At 37.0% G+C, this 22,715-nt stretch overlaps 1 protein-coding gene and 1 non-coding gene across 3 annotated transcripts; both read left to right on the top strand.

Annotated features, from left to right (window-relative positions):
• The first annotated feature begins 4,769 nt into the window (after positions 1 to 4,769).
• On the top strand, positions 4,770 to 22,704 carry LOC121645867 (P2Y purinoceptor 3). 2 transcript variants are annotated; one of them, XM_041994629.1, is made up of 4 exons: positions 4,770 to 4,791; positions 4,884 to 4,966; positions 19,225 to 19,664; positions 20,072 to 22,704. In XM_041994629.1, the coding sequence occupies exons 3-4, from the start codon at positions 19,234 to 19,236 to the stop codon at positions 20,742 to 20,744; spliced, it is 1,104 nt and encodes a 367-aa protein (XP_041850563.1). In that variant the 5' UTR covers positions 4,770 to 4,791; positions 4,884 to 4,966; positions 19,225 to 19,233; the 3' UTR covers positions 20,745 to 22,704. The 2 variants fall into 2 exon arrangements, with proteins under 2 accessions (XP_041850563.1, XP_041850561.1); XM_041994627.1 differs by having other exon boundaries at positions 4,779 to 4,966.
• Positions 12,738 to 12,810, top strand: trnaa-agc. Its single transcript has one exon. It is a non-coding gene; the product is annotated as a tRNA-Ala (tRNA).
• Positions 22,705 to 22,715: the final 11 nt, after the last annotated feature.

The following is a 22,715-nucleotide window of genomic DNA, read 5'->3' as shown; positions in this document are numbered from 1 at the left end:
TTGTACACTTTCTACCCAATGTGTCAGCAATCACAGTATTTTTTCATTTTAGTAAAGGCTTTCCATGGTTGTCTTTGTATTCATAACAAATTCTTTTCCACTCTTAGATAATGAAATTAATTGTGAGGTGATCAAGTTTTTCACAAGGGAATATTCGTTCTTGTGTACGCCTACTTTCAGTAAGAAAAAGGATGCATCATTTCCCTTGCGACCAAAAATTACTGCCAGCAGCAAAAAACCCCACTTTCAGTTCTTTCTGGACTCATCACCAGACATCTGACCGACTTGAGCAACCATCTCATACGGATTCATATGCCCTCAACAAATACTGTCACATGCCTCTTTGCACGCACACATGTGCACTGCCCCACCAAATGCGCACACATGCTTGCACTAGAGGAGGAAAGGCACTAAAATTCTTTGTGGATACTTATGTGGAAAATAATACTATAAACACCAAAAATATGATTAAATTTTCCCTCATTTGTTGGAATCTTGCAGGACTGACCAGCTCAAAGCCTCTCAGCACTAACATTAGCATTAACTCACATGGTCCTTTTAAGAGCTTTTAGCTGTTGTTTGAAATAAACAAATTTTGCAATTAAAAAAATAAAATAAAAACCAATGACCTTACACAGTTGTTTTGAGGGATTAAAACAGACATGATGACAATCTAGAAAAACCAGATGCAGGTTGCAGGCAGCATTCCACCCTGCCACCCTGTTGTAAAGCAGCCAGACGTACATGACAAGGGTTGTAATCAAGGGTAATTGGCTGAGTTGTGGGTTGTTTTAAATTAAAAAATACTCGTGAAAGCATCACATGCTGACTAAAGACTAGTCTTGCTGTAAAGTAAAAATAAAAGCAAATGATTTGTTCATGTTGTCATTAAAAAGAGCAATATGACTGATCTAAGGCAGTTTACATGACATTTATAGGGAATTTTCTTATCTGCAGAAAACTAAATACATTTCCTTACATAAAGTGCTTCCTATAAAGCATCTTATATAATATTTTGCTCACTTTTCCTTTCCTACACACTGTCTTTGTACAGAATTATGCGAATCAACCTTAAATATAATCATTAACTCATTAAAAATCAGTCCAAAAAAGAATCAGATCCAGACCTTTTATCTATGATTTTTATGAAACAGCCTAAAAGAAGGGTGTGGCTTAAAAATGACAGTTTGGATCAGAAAGGCATGTGCATTACAAAATTTACTGGTGAAGCTTTGAGCAACTCCATACCAGTCTGGATTTCAACATGACCAATGAGCTCATTCAGAAAAAGAGGTCTGCTGCAGTGGCTGACCAGTCAAGCTTTTAATCATCTAAGTGCTTTGATGCTCTGTCATATTTTCATCAAGGATAGAAACACTTTTAGAAATGGTACTGATTGATATAGTTGTCCTCAAGTTGTCATGAAGTGTTCTTTGTTTACTAAATCTGACTTCTAATCTTTTCTGCTGTGGCAAATAAATCCCTTCCATAATATAATTTGAACCCTTTGACTCTTGTATGTTTATTTTGTCCATAACTTGTAAAGGATTTAGTGCTGGTTCAATATTGTGCTGTTGAATGGTAACTGTCTTTGCAGGCAAATGATAATCACACATGTACTTTTGGTCTCTTTCTTTGTGAAGGATGATTGTGTGTGAAAACAAGCGTTTCCATGACTTCTAACCCCAGACAAATTGCCCTTTATTATAGTTATGGCTCTCACACACAAACACACAATGATTAAAGAGGTTTCTCAGTGAGCAGCCTCTTGAGATCTGCAGCCTGTTTCCTCAAACTCTCTTCAGACACAAACTCACTCAGTACAGCAGCAATAAATAAACCTGTAGTCAATAAAGATGATAAACAGTTTATTAGTGGTTCAATACAATGGCATTTAAAGAGAGGAATTGTCTGTCAACACAGTCCTACCTCACGAGGAAGGTTTAAATCTGAAATCAACCATTCACACTGAATAAGTCATAAATTAACATTAGAGGGGAGTGACTTGACCGTTCCTCTGCTGCGACTTCTGACAGCTTTGTCAATATTAAGTGATAGTAAGACTTGTAAATAATTAAAAAAGTCGGAATGCATGTCGAGACTCACTGGCCTCCACACCTCAGACAAAAATCCACAACACGACGTGATACTGCTCATACTACAGGTCTAATTTTGAGCAACATTAACAAAATGTTAAAATAAAATTAACACTATTATCAACCTTGTAGCGGCAGCAAGAAAGTGGAGGGAGACTAAATGAGTAGGTAATACATTAGCATATAACACCAAAAACATAACACTTTCAAAAATGCATCCAAAATTGCACAAACTCTGCCATCGCCCTCTTATCAGCTGCATTTTGTTGGGAAGCGGATGCTGAGCAGGAAACAACAATGTTGACATTTCCCCAAAGAGTTCAATAAAAGGGCCATAAAATTCCAACAAAATGAGACACAGTCACACATCTCAGCTCATTCAGTCACACTCTGCATCCTTTGGTTTTCTTTTTTCTTTTTAACTTTTATTTTTTACTCTCACTGTAAAACACTGCCAAGTGTATAGTTATTCAACCCATATTTGTCCCTACAGATAATGCAAAAAGCACAAATCTGTTTTCCTCTCTTATCCTACAGCAGGATTACTCAGTTCAGAAGTCCTGCAGGTTTCAATGTCTCCCTGCTCCAACGCACCTGACTCAAATTAATCAGTCATTGTGCAGAACTTCATAGGCTGTTTGAATAACACGAACAATTGAATTTGAGTCAGGTGTGTTGGAACAGGGAGACACTGAAAACCTGCAGGTCTGCGGCCCTAGTGGGACCAAACTGAGGAATATGAGGGACTTATGAGGAGCCCTGTCCTATTATAATCCACTTTGCTTAACATTGTGGTTTTGTGCTTTAAAGGGATTGATATAGCACGAGTCGATGCCATTGGACATATTGTGGCTTAATTCAAACTCGGCCTGTATACTGTGCAGTTAGTGGTAAGAGGTTAATGATTACCAGAAAAGTGTAAGTGTATAAGATAAGATAAGATAATGTAGAATTCACAGCCCTGGAGGAAATTTGACTTGCAGAATTTGCTGTTAAAATACAAATAACACAGTCAAACATTAAATAGGCACACCCTGCCCACTGGACAGCTCTCATTGTTGCACTATATTATAACACAAAGTATTTACAGTAGGATTAAGCAGTTTCATCAACACCGGATTATCAGGAGGACTTGCTTTGAGAAACTAGTACTCTGGTCTGCTCAGATCAGAAATAAAGTTTTGGGTCTGTCTCATTATTGTTTCCTCAAAGGCAGTCTTTAGTGTAGAGTACTGCCCTGCTTCTATTGATTTCCATGACTTTCTGTGTTAAGTCTTGTAATCCAGGCTTCTAGCTGAGCTCCAAGGTTATCAAACCAGGATGAGATACCATATCAGAGGATGCTGCGAGCATGTGAGACCCTCGGCCTTGATTTTAACCTGAACACTGCAAGTAATTTATGTTATCAACATGTATGCCCTGGTATATCAGGAAGATTGTCCTGAAATATGCTCTGATCCTATTTTCTTGGTGTTAAAACAATATTCATTCATTGATTAATATTCATATTCATCACCAGATGTAGTCCTAAATCTCATATTTGTGTATAGATATATTTGATAAGTCAGACAGTAGATACAGGATAGCTACATCATCAGACATCAAAATGTAACTGTGAACAGACTGGAGAAATAAAGCACCCTGGGGGGGGGATGCTATAATAGTTTAGATTAACTAATTTATACTCTAGCAGCATTTACACATCAGATAACAAACTGATATATAATTCAGAGTTTCTGGACCACAGTGTTACAGTACAAATAAATGTATATTTACAATCACTACTCACTTTATTCAGTACATCACCTATTCAGTTGTTAATACAAATAGCTAATCAGCCAATCATATGGCAGCAACTCAATACATTAGGCATGACAACTCGCCAAAATTCAAACTGTGCATCAGAATGTGAAACAAGGAGAATTTAAATGACTTTGAATGTGGTATAGTTTTTGGTGCCAAACAGGTTGGTCTGAGTATTTCAGAGACTGATGATCTACTGGAATTTTCACCCATAACCACCTCTAGGATTTACAGAGAATAGTCTGAAAAAGAAACAAATATCCAGCGAGCTGCAGTTGTTTAGGTGAACATATTTTGTTCATTAAAGGTCAAACAAGAAATGGAGCACTAGTTTGAGAATAAAAAGGCAATAGTGACTAAAATAACCAGTCATTACAAAAGAGGTATGCAGAATACCATCTATGAATGCACAAGATGTCAAAAACTCTGAAGCAGATGGGCTATAGCAGCAGAAGACCACACCAGGTGCAGAGACCTTACAACTAATAATTAGAAATGGAGCGAGGCTTCAATTCACACAGGTACCAAAACTGGACAACAGAAGATGGAAAAACTTGGGCTGATCTGGTGGTAGATAGATAGATAGATAGATAGATAGATAGATAGATAGATAGATAGATAGATAGATAGATAGATAGATAGATAGATAGATAGATAGATAATAAATCACGAGTATATTTCCTTGTAAGGCGCTCTTTGACTAATAATTTTATAGCATTTTAAAGAACGTTAATAATGAGATTTAATATGAAATGGTCACAATAAAAAGCTCAAACAATAATAAACCTTTGTCCTGGGAATGAGGCGTTATTGCGCGTGCGCCATCTCCGCCGTAGCGCGCGCCTCTGCAGTTCAGCAGTAGCGCGTTGGTGAAGCGTGGCTGCAGCAGCAGGTTGGTGTGGTACAGATAAACAGTCACTTCAAGCCTCGGTTGTTTAGAGCTCTAGTTGGCTCAAGCTTTTCTTACTCTGCGTTTTGTTACAGAGACGAGCGAAGGAAGACGAAATCTTTTCTAATGGCCCACCCGACTTGTTAAAGTTGTATCCACAGTTTCTCTGTCACTCAGGGTGAGTTGTATTTGCTTATGGTTCTGTAGTCTACTTTTCCCTAACTTTACCCATAGGGAGTGCAGAAATATTCTCATGATAATAATCAAACTGATATATTAATGGGGAGCTAAATGTGGCGTCTAGCTAGCTTGCTGCTATGGTGATAGTCCTGCTGTGTAGCTTTTTGTGCCGTATTAATGAATTATTATGACATTCGTTGTTACAAAGGCGGTGAAAGCGAAATGGAGCCTGCATGCACAAAGCAGCAGGTACAAACTTAACAAATGAAGCATACTTTTTCTTTTATGTTTGGGGAATATTTCTGTCCTTTTACAACAAGTGAAACTTCCATTCTGCTTTTGTTCTTCGCCTATCTGCTATGACAGATTAGTTTGATTCCTTTCCTGTTTTCTACGAAGCTATTAAATGAACTTTCGCTCAAAACACACGTGATATCCTTATTCCCAATGAGAACCGGATCCAGTGTACCCTCGGGCTCGAACTACCCGTTGTCATATTGCTTTCTTAATAATGTGAATTATTTGTGCTCACAGTTCGTGGGATAACTTGCCACTTTGTTAGTGGAACATTAAAAATGATGGTCGTAATCCACAAGAATGCGGTCCTGAAATCATCTTGTTAAACATGGCACTTATTACAACAATGTTGGTGTATTATTTATTATGGGTTTTGCTGAGCAAAAGGTCATTTTTAATTCTCAAATACCTTGTCTTTTAAAATGCACTCCCAAAATCTTCCCAGACAAATGTGCATGGTTGCATAATTTATATAAAAATTTTACCCATACTGCAGTATGGTCTTGCTCAGGAATGTTTTTGATCTTTGCAGCCTTGAAAAATATATACACAGAGGAACCAGCTGATTTTATATTAATGAACTGCAAACTTAATTAGGAGAAAACAGATTCAAATCTATGCACTCACATTGATATTATCAAAGTAATTTAGGACATTTCGATTAATCTGCTGTTTTTCATGATAACTGTCTGATATAATTAAAGGCAGGAACAAATTCTACCAGCAAAGATCAGAGCCAACATCATCAATCAAATGCAACTCATATCCTCATACCAAAGGAAAATCTCAAAATATATATTTTTTCACTTACATTTTAGGCCCCTAACAGTTTTGATTTAAAGTCACAACTGATAGGAAAGTAGCATTTCTTCTCTAATATAAGTGAGATAGCTTTTTAAAACAACTGCTAAGGCAATCCCTTAATCACGAAATCAGTTTTATCTTCACTTTAGACTTCTGAGTTACTTGACTGTTGGTAATGGATGCATATTGTTAGCTAGTTGTGAGATTTCCCTAGTTTTCCACACACACATTGCTGTTTTCTCTGTCATTTTCCCAGAAGTAATAAAGTTGCAAGGTCCAGCAAAAATGAACTGTCATGCCACAGATGTCTGAGATTAATTTAGACAATGCCACGTGTAAAGACCTGGCACACTAACAATGGGACTTTAGCTCAGTATGTGTTTTTAGTGAGGATGCCTTTCTGCTAGGAAGTGGCCAGGCTTCTGTAGGTGTTTTGTCTGCCTGACTGGAAACAGATTAATGCAACACTGGTTTGGAGACACAGAGGATTACAATAGAGTGGAGATAGCCAGTTAGAGGCAGAGAATCAGGGCACAACTTGTTTACAAGACATAGTTATGTGTACAGATTTATCTCAGTAAATTACCCAAAGATCTTTGGCAGCCATTCTTAGCATCCGAGCCAAGTAGGCACTTTAATATAAATGTGTACATATAAATCTGACTTCTCTAGTCTCAATAGGAGATCATTTACAATTTGGACCAAAAACTGTTGCAACAAAAGCTAATGTAAAAAACAACAACAAAATCAACACACACAAACAACAAAAATAGCTCCTGTAGATTTCAGCTTTCACCAGATTGGCCTTTTCATCATCTCCACACCAAAACCCATGACAACAGCAACCACAACGCATCTAACTGAAACTTTAAACTCAGTAAGGCCTTTGATAAGCTTTTTAGCTGACTAAGTGTGTGCAACAAGATGTTACAGTGACCTGCAGCAGCTCACGTTTGGAAAAACATGTTTTCTTCTGAAGATTAAACAGAAGTACCATACTGAAAGAAAAACAAGCAAAGACTTGAGAAATGTAGAAATTATCTGTGCATTATGTACACATCATCGTAGTGTTAATGAGGTGTAGAGTAGAAAAAATAGCTTTTTATATACCTGGTTGTTTTTGTGAAATTTTGACAGAAAATGTGTTTAGCTGTGAACCAGCCAGTCAGTACTCAGTGATACCAATAACTGGGTTTCCATTATCATCTTTGATCCATATTTAGAAGATTTAAAAAAAAAAAAAAAAAAAAAAAAAAAAGAAAGAGGCAAATGAAAATGGTGAGAATTGCAAAAACTTCCACTGATGTGCAGAAAAAAGTGCATGCTTATTTGAATTGTAGGTTACAGACTGGGAATAAGATGAAAGAACCACCTTAACAGTAACTCTTTCTTTTATCCTCCTGTGGATATCCACTACAGTCGCTTGTCTTTTTTTGTTTTGTTTTGTTTTTTTAACAAATCAACCGAAGTCCATTGCAAGTCTTTTGGCCATTATTTGGCTGCCCCCTTTTTTTTCTTAAATGCTGGGAAGACGTTAGTTAGTGGTGTAGCCATATTGAGAAGCTTGTCTCTTCCTAAAAAAATGCTCATTTCCAATGTATGGATTTCCACAGCTAGGTCAGAGGCTCAGAGGAATTTTAATACTACCTCTGAACAGTGCAAAGGGATTAGAAGGCTCGTATATACAAAATAACACCACTAATCATCATATCAAGAGGAAATTAGCCAACATGAGCATGATATCCTGTTGAACAACTCATGCTAGAAGGAACCTTGCGGCATATCCACATTTTGGTTTCAGTGACCGATGCCCTACTGCTGTCAGTCTATTTGACTTCTTTCAGCAAGCTTCCTGTGTGGCAATATCTTGACATTAGGAAGTTTTATGGAGAAGAGCATGACCTGCTGTAAATCAGTCTACACATGCCTTAAAAAAATCCTCAAATCAAATTCTTACCCCAACACGTCTCAGCATGTTTTTGTCGGCCGGTTACGGCAAATTATTACAGTGTGCTGTAAACTGTCAACTGCAGGTTTATGTGTGATCCATGTGAAGTACTGCTTCCCACCTGATTTTTTTAATGCACTTAGTAGGTGGTGAAAAATTTAAAAGGGATTTTTCTATACTGGATTACGGCATTCATTTCTATGCTCAAACATGCTAATGTTTGTACTTTGAGACTGGCCTGTCAATCAATCGGTGCAAACATTTTGTTCCTGAGAATAACAAGAAAATGAAGAGTTGCTTAAATTTGTGACTGATTGTAGATGAGTCTCATGAATTAAGCAGCTGTTGCATTATCTTATTGACCATATGGTAAACAGTGTGCTCATTTTGGAACAACAGACCTCCTCATTAACCAGCTATCTATTTATTGAGTAGCTAATTAGTTTAGATGTCTTGTGTAAGGGCCACAGAGTCTGCTCTAACAAGTGACAGACTCTGTATGAACCCACTCAGTATTAGCTCAGGTAATTATAGGTATGTTTGTTTTTCTTATTTAGACAAAGGGCTGCCAGAATGCAGCTTATGCTTTATGTGAAGTGATGTCTGTTGTTACTGTTGTTAGGCTAATGTTTAACTTAATTTATCTACATCTTTTCTACCGTTTTCTGTGCATGACATTAAAATATTTCTGCTGAGTATTTGGATGTGGATCCTGGCTCACTATAGGTGTATATGTGCCTAACTGCTTGGCTCATACACTATTTAATGTGTTGTGCAATCACTAATGTGTGATGCAGATCGATGTTTCCTTCCATGTCAGGCTTTTTCCATATTAACTGCAGACATAGCATGTGGACAGAGGATGTGCAGCAGTGGGCTTGAATCTTTGATTGCAGCTTCCAGGGATGGTAGAAATCACAGACAGGAAAGTAATTAGAGCTGAATAGGGTCCTGCTTCCTATTCTGATCTCTACATCTCTCCCCACCTTCTGTTCCAGATACATAGTTTCTCTGAGCACAGTGCAATTATACATGTGGCCTTATCTGCCCTTTACCTGCGTTTTTACATTAGATTTTCTTCAGTGCAACTCTGAGGTCAGCTAGATGGGAAGAGTGTGGCTGCCACAGTCAAAGGAATTAAGTTATTGCGTTTCTATGCTGGAAATCGCAAAATGGTGCTGGTTTAATCAAAGTGGTGAGTTTATATTAAGGCACTAAACCTTGCAGAATATTTTGTGATTACAATTGATTTTAGTGTCTGCCTAGTTTTCCAGCAACTATCTGGGTTTGTATATATGTAAAATTCAGCTTTTTCTAGACTTGTTTATTTCCATGACCTGTTTTATTTCTGTAGAATTATCGGGAGGTGACATTGTAGGCAAATGTACACACAGTTGTAATAAACAGTGTAGTAGCTAATGCAAAACAAAATCCAAAGGAAGAAGACAGTAAAATACAAAACTAGTGACCTAGGTCAAATACAGGAGAAAAATGGAGAAACGTCTCCAGGACTTTTCTTTTTTTTTTTCTTAGCTATTTTAAATAGAAAAGGCAAGGCAAGTTTATTTGTAGATCACCTTTCATGTACAAGACCATTCAAAGTACTCTACATAAAACATTAAAAGCACTACAGATGGTGCAAAGCATTAAAAAGTAGTAAAAGGCATCAACCAATAACAAAAATCACAATAAAATCATGATTAGTTCAAAAGTTACTGTGCAGATTTCATGCAGAGGCGCATGAGAAAAGAAATGTTTTTAACCCGGATTTAAAAATGTCTATGTTTGGTGAAAGTTTAATCTCTGCTGCCAGTTTGTTCCACTTTTTGCAGCATAACAGCTAAATGCTGCCTCCATGTTTAGTCTGGACTCTGGTCTGGATTAGTTGACCTGAGTCTTTGGATCTATGAGCTCTCCTAGAATAGAGTCGCCTATATTTCTCTGTGATGACTGGATCTAGTTGACTGCTGTTTGTGTGTTGCACTCAAGTGAATGAAGTAGCTGGCAGGTTTGCTTATTCAGCAGTGGTAGTCACCACAACAGAGAGGAAGAAGTAGAGCAACAAGAGACATTCTGTCACATCATCATACGTTTAAATATAGCTACAATCACAGCATAGACATTGTTTTTAACTTGAGTGCTAAACTTGTGTTGCTGTCTGACAACATGAGCAGGAAAGTGTGTGCAGAGCAGCTATCTTGGGAATTCTGTATTAAGCTGCAGTGTATGTAAACACAGTGTAACAGAGACACTGTGCTGCTGCTGGGTTGTGCTAGCTAGTCTGCAGACAGACTCTGCCCCAATACAGCTAAACAGATTTGAGACACTTGCTTGTTTTTTCCAGTGGGGCAGCAGACTGAGGGTTCAGCCTTCAGAGCAAAGTTAAAACAGCAATGCAAATTGGTTAAAAAAATATAAAAGAAATCATCTATGTTTCAGCAGTTTCCATGGAACTCAGCTCATAAACTGAGCAAGGCCGGCTTTACGCAGGGGCAAGAGGGGGCAGTGCCCCCTCAAACAAACATTCTGCCCCCTCAATCAAATGCGCCGAAATGGGCAAATCTCTCCAAACGCTCTCTCCCCTCTGTACTGAACTCTGTGTGTCGGAGCTTCACAGGATCCATTGTACTGTCTTCAACAAGTCCTTCCCACCACCACAGAAAACAACCAATCAGTGTTTAGTATGCAAATGAGTTGACATACAGCCTGATCTTGCGGTGTCATATTTCTCCCCCTCGTAGAGAGAGCGGCTGCTGAGCTCCAGCGGTAAAACTTATAGAGTAAAGCTCTGTTAAATGTGTTGTAGCGATACTGAATAAATACTTATAATAACAGACGTATTTATTGCATCTATTCTGTCAACTGGGGTTTGTTTCTGTTCTATTTAAACGTGTCTACGCCTGTTAGTAGGAGCAGTGATCAATCACGCACGGGCCATAGATGTGACTGCCTCCTCGGTACTAGACTGAGGGAAAACGAGCTGCGCATATGAGACCCCTCAAGCTCCGCCCAGCCTTTAGTTCAGCATGCTAGTTTGAAGAAAAAAATAACAGAAAGTTTCACTCTACATTCCCGCTGCTTTCAGCAGTTCAGCTCAGAGCTTCATGTATGCCTTGTTGGTTCTTAAAATTTTGATGAAGGATCATTTAGTTTTTACTCATTTTCATTTATTATTATCATTATTTCCCCCTGAAGGTTCACTGCCTTATTTTGGTAGGGGGTTTAATTTTTTGCTCTGTTATTGTTGTGCTTGATAGTTATGATTCTTTAATCATTATGGTCTATATACAGACAGAAACAAACACACAGATAGTTGAGTTTATTGTTATTAGTTTCAAATTTATTCAAAATGCTTAGACATCTAATGGCTGTCCAATAGGGCAATTGTTATTTTGTTGGTTGTTAAAGCTTTGATAATGGATCATTCTTTTCTTTTTTCTTACTTCATTTTGTTATTGATATTTTCTGTTCCCCCCCTGAGGGATTGCCACCTTATTGTGGTCAGGGGGTTTGCGTGCCTCAGTGACTCTAAGAGCTATACCAGCAGGAGCTTTGGTTTCAGGTGGGACACCCAAGCTGGACAGGTCTTAGAGTAGAGGCCTGACAAAGTGCAATCCATTTCTTTGAAGTTGGACTCCACTAACAGCACAGTTCCGTTAAAGAAACACTTAAAAAACAACAAGAAAATGCTGAAGTATGTACTCATAATGCCCCCTTCAAATTTATGCCTGCCCCCTCATGTATGCATTCCTAGAACCGGCCCTGAAACTGAGTCAGTTTTGTTAATTTTTTTCTTGTAATTGTGCAGCTCTGCAAAAGTGTGCTTCTCAAATTCTCCTATTTAGGTTTAACACTGTTGTGTTTCGGGATCCTTCAATCTTACTGGGGATGTGAGTAAAGAGAGCATTGTCAGTGTTTCTGTTAAATTCTTTTTTGTCTATGGTCTTATGAACCATTTTTTTAAAAAACCCTGCGTAGCATAAAAATGAAAAGTAATTACAAATTAAGTTTTTACAGTTCTGTCCATCATTTCAGCTGGACAGAGAGTCAAATGAAACCTGTGCTGAGTTTTATAATGATGGAGTTGGAGACAGCCCATTTCTTGAAACCATCTCTACACTAGTTAAAGCATCCTTTTGTCTTTTGTTAGTGTAATAAACAAGTTTTCATAATGGCATCTATCAGCTAGGACATATATTAAACTGACAAAGCTCATTATATGAGATGACCAATATAATAATATAATATAATATAATATAATATAATATAATATAATATAATATAATATAATATAATAATACAGTGTCTATTTGAAGTTTAATATTCACTTGAATTTCTATTATATTCTGATGAAAAACCTGCTTTGCTAATTATTGTCACTACTGTAGATGTTGTTGATTTACTCTGGATTGACTTACATTCTAAAATCCTGATGATAACAAAAAACTTATCTTCCAAAATCAAACTAAATTTGGTATAAGATTTACAAACCGGTCATGTTTAGTCTTTACTGTGCCATACTTGTCCTGAGTTGCAGTCACAGTTTATAAATAACCTTGAGTCACACTCAGCTGTGCTTGCTGGCTGACCTCAAGGTGGAGAGCATGCAGCAGTATCTCTGCTGTCAGTGTATGTGTGTGTGAGAGATAAACAGAGTGTGGAGTCTGGACTGTCACTGAGTGGTGAGATTACACCTGCTTTTCTCTGCTAGCAGCTGGTAGGGGAATTAGCTCAAATGGTAGAGCGCTCGCTTAGCATGCGAGAGGTAGCGGGATCGATGCCCGCATTCTCCAAGAAACCTTTTGACAATTTAAATGTTCAGTAAACAGCTTATGGCAGCATTAGAGGCACAAATGATGGTAATGTTTTCATTGATCAAATTACTTATTTAAAAAAAGCTGCATTTCTCTCCAGGAAGTGTAGACAATCTGCAATCTCTGCACATCTTAACATCTGCATTAGCACCACTGTGACAAACAGCTGCTGACAGGATAATAACTGCTACGGTATAAAACAAGTACTAAGGGAAATTTATTATTTTATTCACACATAAAAAGTTAAAGTAGGAAAAATGTGGCAACAAAACATTAAGGGTATTAATGTTCATACTTTATTTGAACCCAAGGTAGGTTTCAAGGTACATAAAGAAACACATCAGTTAATCTTTTGTGCAAAATGCCCTACAGCAACAAAAACAATCAGTAATCCACCCAAAAATGACTAATGTAGCCACACAGCAATACTCAGGATTAACAGTGACAAGATAAAGAACACTTCATCCCAAATCACTGTTTCATACTGTTTCACACAACAGTGGCCGAGTAATCTGAAGATAAATAAATAGATGACTAAATAACCTGAAAGTCAGTTGTAGCAATAAATTTTACTGTATATGATGTGCACTTTGTGTTGCTAGTTTCAGTAGTGTACATAACACTACTGAGTGGATATTTACCTTAACTCTGTTTACATTTTTATTTAGCTTACATGTCTATATCAAAGCAAATATGAACCAATTTGTATAGATGCATATAGATATAGACTTTTTGGTCAAATATGTAGATTTTGATTTTTTTTTTTTTTTTATGCAGTGCAAAAGTCACAGTTTTGCTCACATCGCCTGTTGATATAGTAGATGTGCCCATTTGTAAACAAACAAATAACTGTAAGTTGGTGTAAATAAAACAGAAAAGCTTGTGAGGATAACATGTATAGGCAATCTCAGGAATGCTTCCCAAAAAAAAAAAAAAAAAAAAATACTACAGCTTTGTGGGCAGATAAAGTTCCACTGAGTCATAAAGCAGTTAGATGATGCTTTCACACCCATGATGACACAATAAATACAAAAAAGTCCCGCCTCAGCCCATGAACAATATTTTGATTAGTATTCGCTGTGGGTGTCGGGGTGTGAAAGCATTGTTTAAATGACTTCATGACTCACACAACTATACATTTTTTTTTATTTTGACAGCATAAGATTTGGCAGATACAGGCTCAAAATGAATAGAACGGCTGATAAGGTAAAAGTTTCCATTGTAGTGGCTAGAGTCAGGGATCTGACGCAGCATCATCTACTTTTCTCTGACTGTGAGGGTGATCGGTCCTGTGCTGAAATGCAGACGTGGTATGCTGTGTGATACTATAATAATCACTCTGTTTAGACTCTTCAGTGTTAGTTTAATGTGTTTAACTTTCATACAGTCTTAATAAACAGGATGTAAATCTCAGCAACCTTCTGAATTATGTATTCATGAACTCTATCAATTAACAAGTGTTAATATGACATATGTGATAATCACTAAATAATTTGAAGTCACGTTGCATTCAAAAAATTTATCGTGGACTAATTTTCCATAAATGACTGAAATGCAACAACAACAAAAAACACTCAGGACAGAACAAATGTAAACTTTTTAAATGTCCTTTATTCAGTGGAGTTGCTGTAAAAATTCCTAAAGTTCAGATCTCAGATAACATGTTGATGTTAATAAGAATATTTCATCCAATTATAGCCGTAATATGGAAAATCCGACACAGGAAGCAGCCTGGACGTACCGTCATATAAATCTGATAAACAACATCAGACTCTTTCAGTTTTTATAAAAGGACAAAATATCAACCAATTCTAGAAGAAAAGTGGCTTAAAATGAATTATTTTGTGACTTGGTGCTCTATAGAAAACTAGATCAAAATAAACATATAAAGGTATGACTGCAGATGGGAACTGAGCATTTGCACAACATCACCAAAATCATTAAGTTTTGCTATTTCACTGTTTAAATTAAGTTTAGCTATTTAAATGTGACACCTGTAAATTCACAAAACATAAGCCACATCTTTTAAATTCTGAAACTGTTATCCATTTATATATCAAGAAGACTTTATGATATGTTAAAGTACAACTTGTAAACCTTGAAAACTATATATAAATGGACATAAAACAGTAAAGGTCTTCCATTTGATTTTTCTTCATTCAGATAAATATATGTCATTTCTTTGATGCTCCTTCACCCTTACAGATGTGGCCATACAGCTCTGAGATTGCTGTGTGGCATATTAAGTGTGGAGAAATTAAAAATAAAGCATGCTATACTCTGTAAATAGTATGGTGTAAACGTAGAAGCAAACTCATGCATCATCGTGACAGCCAAACAAAAATACTAGCAGTGTAATTTGAGTTGGTGGCGTGTATCTGTTTTCATTCAATAAATATTTCAATTTGAACACATCAGTGCTTACTTACAAGCAATATGAGGAAAGTAAACCTTATAGTAAAATTCTTTTTCCCTGCACCCTTATTATCTAAATTGATGAGGCATATTTGGAATGAAAAGCACAGAACCTGTTCCTATGTTTTTTCCTAATTTTGTAGGAAATGTGCAATAAAACCAATTAATTAACCATTAACCAATTTAGTAGAAATGTATGTTTTTGTTTGATCCCATACAAAATTTGTTTAAAAGGAAACGTATTCTTGGTTGTTGGTATTGCATGAGCAGTTTCTTCCATCTTTAATAGCATCTGATAAAATGTGCCATTTATTGTGAAATTCAAGGTGAGAAGCAGAGTTGTTCCTGCTTTATTGATCAGATCAGCTATTATTTCTGCTTCTGTTTGGAAGGTCCTGTGGGATACAATTCTGTTTTGCTTTGATGAAAACTTTGCAGCATGAAACTCAACTAAGGAGTTATGGTCATGGCCTGTTTAGTTCTTTCGAATAGTAAATATTACATTTGGTTTTTTGTTACTGCTCGCCTTCTTGCATATGCATGCCAGTTTGTTTGAACACCAAGAAACTCCTCAAACAAGAGGTTAGTTTTAGTTTAAACATAAGAAAGGTTTTATGGATGTCAGCTTAAATCTAAGTTGACCAAATAAAAGGGGGTTCTTTACATTTCATCTGCAGAGGGTTGTCTTGGTGAACCATCAGGTATAAACAGTCAGCCCTTCTCAGTCGTTATCAACCATACAAAACATTAATAAGAGATTTAAAGTGCAGATTTAAAATAAATAAATAAATAAATTTAAAAAAAAGTTTTTCTTGACTTAAATTAAAAAAAAAAATCCAAAATATACTGAAGTCATTAGATAATGATGCAAACCATAGCACACATTCATTCATTCATTCATTTCTATACTGCTTATTCCAATTCGGGGTTGCAGGGGGCTGGAGCCTTTCCTAGCAACTATCAGGTTGATAGTCAGTGAAATGACTGGCAACTTGTATCATGGTTTACTGGCATACTTCTGTCTCCTCCTCATCGATGAGACTGCCAGTTATAAAACAATGCTCCACTGCTGTTTGCAACAAATGGTTCATGCACCCACATGAAAGGGTTGGCTCAGACGCACACCTCTTAAATGCAGTCTTTGAAACACACAGAGTCATTTTTTTAAATTGGTTTTTAAAAGAAACCTCACATGGACACACTCTTAGAAGAGATAGAAGAAGGTAGAAGTTGTGAAACACCATGATTCACAGTTTAAAGGCTTGTGGAGGAAGCAGTTTAATCCAGTCGCTTACACAACACACTGACATACAAGAGATGTGGAGATAATTATTTCAGTTTGTCCATTAATCTCTGTCTGTTCTAGACAGGCAGTGTTGAGGTTTGAGTGGGAGTCCAGACAGTCTGTACTGATTTTCATTTATGAGCTAGTAAAACTGAGGGAAAGCTTAAACAATCATATTATCTCATTTTCTGGCTCTTATTTAATTTGGTATTTTGTATTGCTTTAGTTTAGTTGCACTAACATCTTACCAACTGATGAATACACAGTGAACAACCTCTAACACTGAGCATATTTGGAAGGTTTTACTGTGTTGGGGGCTTATTTATCATTCAGTGTACACATAAGTTTCAAGATGCAAAATATTTATATATGTAAAACAAGCAATAAATAATACAAACAACTTGAATGAGCTTGAACTTGAACTACTCACCTCCCTATAATCGGAACCACTTTTAGCTGCAGTTACTGCTCTTACTGTCTCTCAATGGGCTTAGCACACCTTCTGGGATTTTTGCCTCAAAATTCTAACATATTAATTAAATTAAACAGCTGAAATGTGCAACCAATTCCAAGAAAAGTAAAACATAAACAACATATCAGATTGTACCACCTTATGGAAAATATTAGTTCATTTTTATTTGATGGCATGTTTAAAAAAATTTGGAATAATGTGGTTTTTTTTAACATTATGAGGCATCCCCTTCTTCTTTTAAAAGCTGTCTGTAAACGTCTTGGAAGTGAGGAGACCAGTTGCTGGAGATTTAGGAGAGGAATGCCGTCCCATTCTGGTCTGTTGTAGGATTCTTGCTGCTCAACAGTCCTGGACCTTCATTGCTGGATTTTCCATGTTATGATTTGTCCAATGTTTTAAAGCTCTGAACTAGGAATGTCACAGTGACTTAATTTTACAATTAATCGCGATATTATTTGTCAAAATAATTCATTGTATAGATCCCGGAATATCGTCACTTTCTACAAAAGATTATGTCTAAATGATGTTGGTAGATCAGCTTAAGTTACACATCTGCTTCTTGCTGCTTTTCATTCTGTGCAAGTTGCAGAAGAGATGTGTCTCAGTGGGACAGTACAGCAGAGGAAGCATTATTCCCTCCAAATAAACAGGTTAAAGCATCCTTGTTGGATTTATTTGGTTATTTTTTGACATAGTTTTGCTGTTCAGACATAACCAACATGGTGTGAGGTCGATGCCTCTTAGTTGTCAGTGTGCAATGGGTTGCCAACAAAAACAGCATTTAATTACAGATTTGTGGTCTTGTTTCTTTATTTTCACTGCTCCAGTATTATTTACATTACAAACAGCAGCTATTCTGCTAAAGGGCAGCTGGAAATTGAAGCTTGCTGGTTTTTTTTTTTTTTTTTGCTGGGTCTCAGAATTCTCTATTCAGGTTCAAGCAAAATGTTCGAAAACATTTTAAATAAGCTTCCCAGGTCAGGATAGAAGTCTTATAGTCTTTTCCATCTGTTTTCTCTGTCAGAAATGTAGAGTTAATATGTAGGATTTATTATTTACAGAGCAGAGGTGATCTGTCAGAATCAGACTTCTTGGTTACTTTGCTTCTATATTATTTTTTAATTGGACAGTGAACTGTGCTCTCAGACAGTGATTTCTTGAAGTGTTCCTGACCCCATGCAGTGATTTCCAGGGGAGAATTTAATGCATTAGTCTCTACCTGAAGGTCTTAAGATCACAAGCAGCCAGTTTTGACCTTCAGGTTTGTCCCCTGCACACAGAGATTCCTCCCGATTCTCTGAACCTGTTGATAATATTTTATGCTGTAGGTAGTGGGATCTTCAAGGTCTTCACAATTTTATGATAAAAGACATTTTTTCTGAAATTTTTCCACATGTGAACATCTGCTTATCTTTACACTTGAGAGGCTCTGCTTCACTGAAATGTCATGTTACTGACTAAAGCCATTTAACCTAATTAGTTGTGAAAGTAGTTTGACTTTTAGGGCAATAAAATAGTTGATCGTATTTATGCTGCAATTCTATTAAACAATGCAGCATATTCATTCATTTTCTTTACCTGCTTAATCCAGTTCAGAGTCATAGAGAAGGCAGAAGTCAATCCCAGCTGCCTCAGTACAAGAGGCAAAGCACACCCTGGACAGGTCGCTAGTCCATCATGAAGACAGACAAGATAAATAACCTCACACTCATTTCTTGGATCAATTTCGTATTATCTGGTTAACCTAATATGAATCTTTTGGATGGTGGTTGGAATCTGAATATCCTAGAGGGAGCTCACACACAGGGAGAATATGCCAAGTCCAGACAGAAAAACCCAGATTGGAGCTGAAACAGAAACAGCCTTCCTGCTAACCATCACACCACTGTACAGGCTCTAGTGCAGCATTTCATCATGTAAAAGTCAAACCATTCCAGATATATTCCGCCCTCTGGTGGAGAAAGATCCTCTCTTTACTTCTCATTCATCACAGAAGCTCTAAAAAAAAAGCTAAAAAAAAAAAAAGAAAAAAAAAGGTATTATAATTATTATTATTATTTTGCTTTATCTAAATTGTTAATTTGTTTTAAATTGGTTTAAAAGTTCAGCCATAAACAAGCATGTGTCACTGATAAATTCATGCTAATCTTATGAACTGATAAATAGCAAAGCTAACTGACTGCTGGTGTGTCATTAAAATTTACTTTTGCCTCTCTTACAGAATGCAAAGATGCCTAATTCTTTCAGCTCCCTCTCTACTGAGGCTCTTATCCAAAAACACTTCCCTTTCGACTTGATTTCCACCGGCATTCAGCCTACAAACTCCTACACCACAGAGGGCTTCATCTCTCCAACCACTAACAGCAGCAACAGCAGCAGCATTCCTTCCTGCACCTACAAGGAGGACTTTAAGCGGATTTTACTCCCAGCTGTGTACACTGTTGTCTTTGTGCTTGGTATTCCTCTCAATGCCACCGTCATACTAAAGATATGGAGGACGAGTCCCAATCTGTCCAGGAACAGCATCTACATGCTCAACTTGGCCATAGCTGACTTTTTGTATGTGATGTCACTTCCTTTACTCATTTACAACTACGCCAGTCATGATTATTGGCCCTTTGGGGAGTTTACTTGCAAACTGGTCAGGTTTCAGTTCTACAGGTGAGTTCTTGTCTAATTCTGTCTCTTTAGTTGTTTAAAGTAATCCACTTAAGACTGAGAAGCCTGCATTTATTAGGGCTTAGTTTGCCTCTGATAAGTGGTATAAACACAATCAGAGACCATGTTATTGGGACCAAAATGTTGAAGCACAGCAAAAAGAACAGAGTGATAAGACTCAATGAAGAATGCAAATTCCAGATGATGAAATATACCAACTTTATAGTATCCAGTGTCAGATATCTTTAGTAATACAAATTTACATTAGAGCTGTTGAAATAATTAAGTGGAAAAAAGTCTGACAACAACAAGTTAATACCACAGTCTACCAATACCACTACAAGATAGATGTAAAACAGCACTGTCATAATTAACTCAACAGTTTGATCTGTTTTGGTCTCCTTTTACAGTAATCTTCATGGCAGCATCCTGTTCCTCACTTGCATCAGCGTACAGCGCTATGTGGGCATTTGCCATCCTTTCGCAGTATGGCACAAACAAGGTGGTCGCAAGATGGCGTGGTGGATCTGTGGAGGGGTGTGGCTTGTGGTCACCATCCTGTGTGCACCAACTTTTTACTTTGCTGCAACGGGAACCCAACGCAACCGCACGGTGTGCTATGACTTAAGCACGCCAAAGCAGTCCATAGACTACTACCCTTACGGCATGGCTCTGACATTCCTCGGCTTCTTGCTGCCCTTAATGGGTGTGATGGTTTGCTACTGTCTGATGGCCCACATCCTCTGCCGGCCTGTGTCTTACCAGGGAGTCTCTGTGGCAACGGGAGAAAAACGGGAAAAGGCTGTAAGGATGATTATTGTTGTCGCAGCAGTGTTTTGCATAAGCTTCCTTCCATTTCACCTTACTAAAACCATGTATCTGATGGTGCGTACTTTTCCTGGTGCACCCTGTGAGATGAGAAACCTGTTTTCGATCATCTATAAGAGCACCAGGCCGTTCGCCAGCATGAATAGTATTCTGGACCCTATCTTATTTTACTTCACTCAGCCACGCTACCGCCGGAGCACCAGAAGGTTTGTGCTCAGAGTCACCACCTTAAGGGACAAGGGTACTACTGTGTGAGCAGAAAGTGTTAAAGTGTTAATTGTGAGCTTTAACTACAGCGTTACAGCCTCAATGCTGCATCAGGGGTGGAACCAACAATAATGCATGCTTTACAAAAGGTGAAGGTATTACAACAAAACATGTTTCCTGGTTTTACTTCACTCATAAGCTGTTGTCACTCATCCTTCCAACTGTTGTTTACTGTTCTCTGTAAAGAGTTAATATGATGGGAAAGACGCTCCACTAACACAAAAATTGCAGTCTTGTAATATGAATGGAAAACATCAACAGTGTCTTTCTTTTATCTTTAGTAGGCATTTCCTAAGCACCAGACTTTGGGTGTGTTTTACTGTATGAAAGCAGCCTAACATGTGACTCTGAACATACGGTCGGATCAGGATATTGACATCAGGTACTGATCCTGTTGTTGCACAAGAAACATATTTGTTTAGATGTGTAAATGGGCAAAGAGAGAATGATGGAACAGATATTTATTTATCTTAAAAACCACTATGGGACTAATCCAGAATAAATTCTTGAAAGTTATTGCTTGTTATTAATTGCATGAGGCATGGCACTTACAGAAGTGGGGAGATTGAGACTGGGTATGAAAAACCTTTGCATTTTTTTATATTGATTGAATGTTAATATTTTCATTTGAAGGACTCTACTGTTTTGTTTTGTTTTTCTTTTTTTTTATAGAAAAAGCTCCACGTTTCTGTTATATTGTTCAAGCTTATTAAGATGTTATTACATGTTTTCGCCACTAGATGGTGTGAGAACAGCACTGCACTTCATCATGGCCTTACCTGGTATATAACTGGTATGATTTATGCAGAATGAGTCAAATCTTACCAATTACAGTCAATGATAAAGCAAATCTGGCACATCTGTCTCCCGGAAAACTACAATAAGCCATCACCAACCTAGGCCAGTAGGCTAGCAGCCAACGTTAATGTACCACATAAAGACTGTGGAATGTTAGATTGTCTACAGTCTAAATTATGGACTATACTGATGAGGAAATTTTAACTCTCTTATGGAGAAATACCAAGTTACTGATTTTATAATTAAGTCATTTATATCTATGAAGTGAACTTAACTGCAGATTGCACTGTGAATGTGCATACATTGTGTATATATATATAGTATTGTGTTGTTTGTAAATGCATTTCTTTCCACAAACTGCAAATAGTGGAATTTACTTTCTGTCCTTTCATTGTATCAGTGCTCTTTATGTTCAGGTTACAGATTTCATTGACAGTCAGCCACCTTTTTATTTTTGTCTGTAGTTGTTTTAAAGGCTCAAACAAGTACTTTTCTAAATGTTGTTAATGTAGAAACTGTGAATCTGCACCTCACAATGGACTTTTGGCCAAACACAACATGCTTTCCTTTACCATAAAGAAAAACCTGATGATAAATTTGGCGTCAGCATTGATATCTGTTGTAAATAAGTGTTTTCAAATCTTGAGCTCAGGATGCCATGTGACTCTGATTTGGTAGTGTGATATAAATATAAAAGGTTTCATTTCACCATTTCCTTTTCAATGTTTAAATGTAACTGAGAACATGTTCATAATATAGTGATGTTTTCTATGTTGTGCTGCTTCAGCAAAAAAAGATAAACTGATTAGTTGGTGACATGTCTGTGTTGTAAATTTTTGTGACAATGATTGCTATATTATGTGAACAGTCACTTTGGAAAGAGGTCTGTGCACTGTGACAACATGTTTGTGTCAATCAGTATTATTAAGATTTTTTTATTTCTGTAAAACTGCAACTGAGATCAGTATCAAGAATAGTATTTCCATGAAAATGTTTTAGATGTTTTTTTCTTTTAGACCACAAAGCTTCTTTTATTTGTGTATACATATGAAAAATGTTGTTGCCACAATGTAAAACTACTGAAAACAGACATTTAAGTCATGCAAACAGCACCATTATTTGACAAATTATTAAATGTGAATGTCTTTATAAGTTCTCTTG

Source organism: Melanotaenia boesemani, chromosome 9 (assembly GCF_017639745.1).
Source record: "Melanotaenia boesemani isolate fMelBoe1 chromosome 9, fMelBoe1.pri, whole genome shotgun sequence".
Classification (NCBI taxonomy): Eukaryota; Metazoa; Chordata; class Actinopteri; order Atheriniformes; family Melanotaeniidae; genus Melanotaenia; species Melanotaenia boesemani.
Note: the sequence above shows the minus strand (reverse complement) of the source record. Positions and strands in the feature narration are given on the sequence as shown.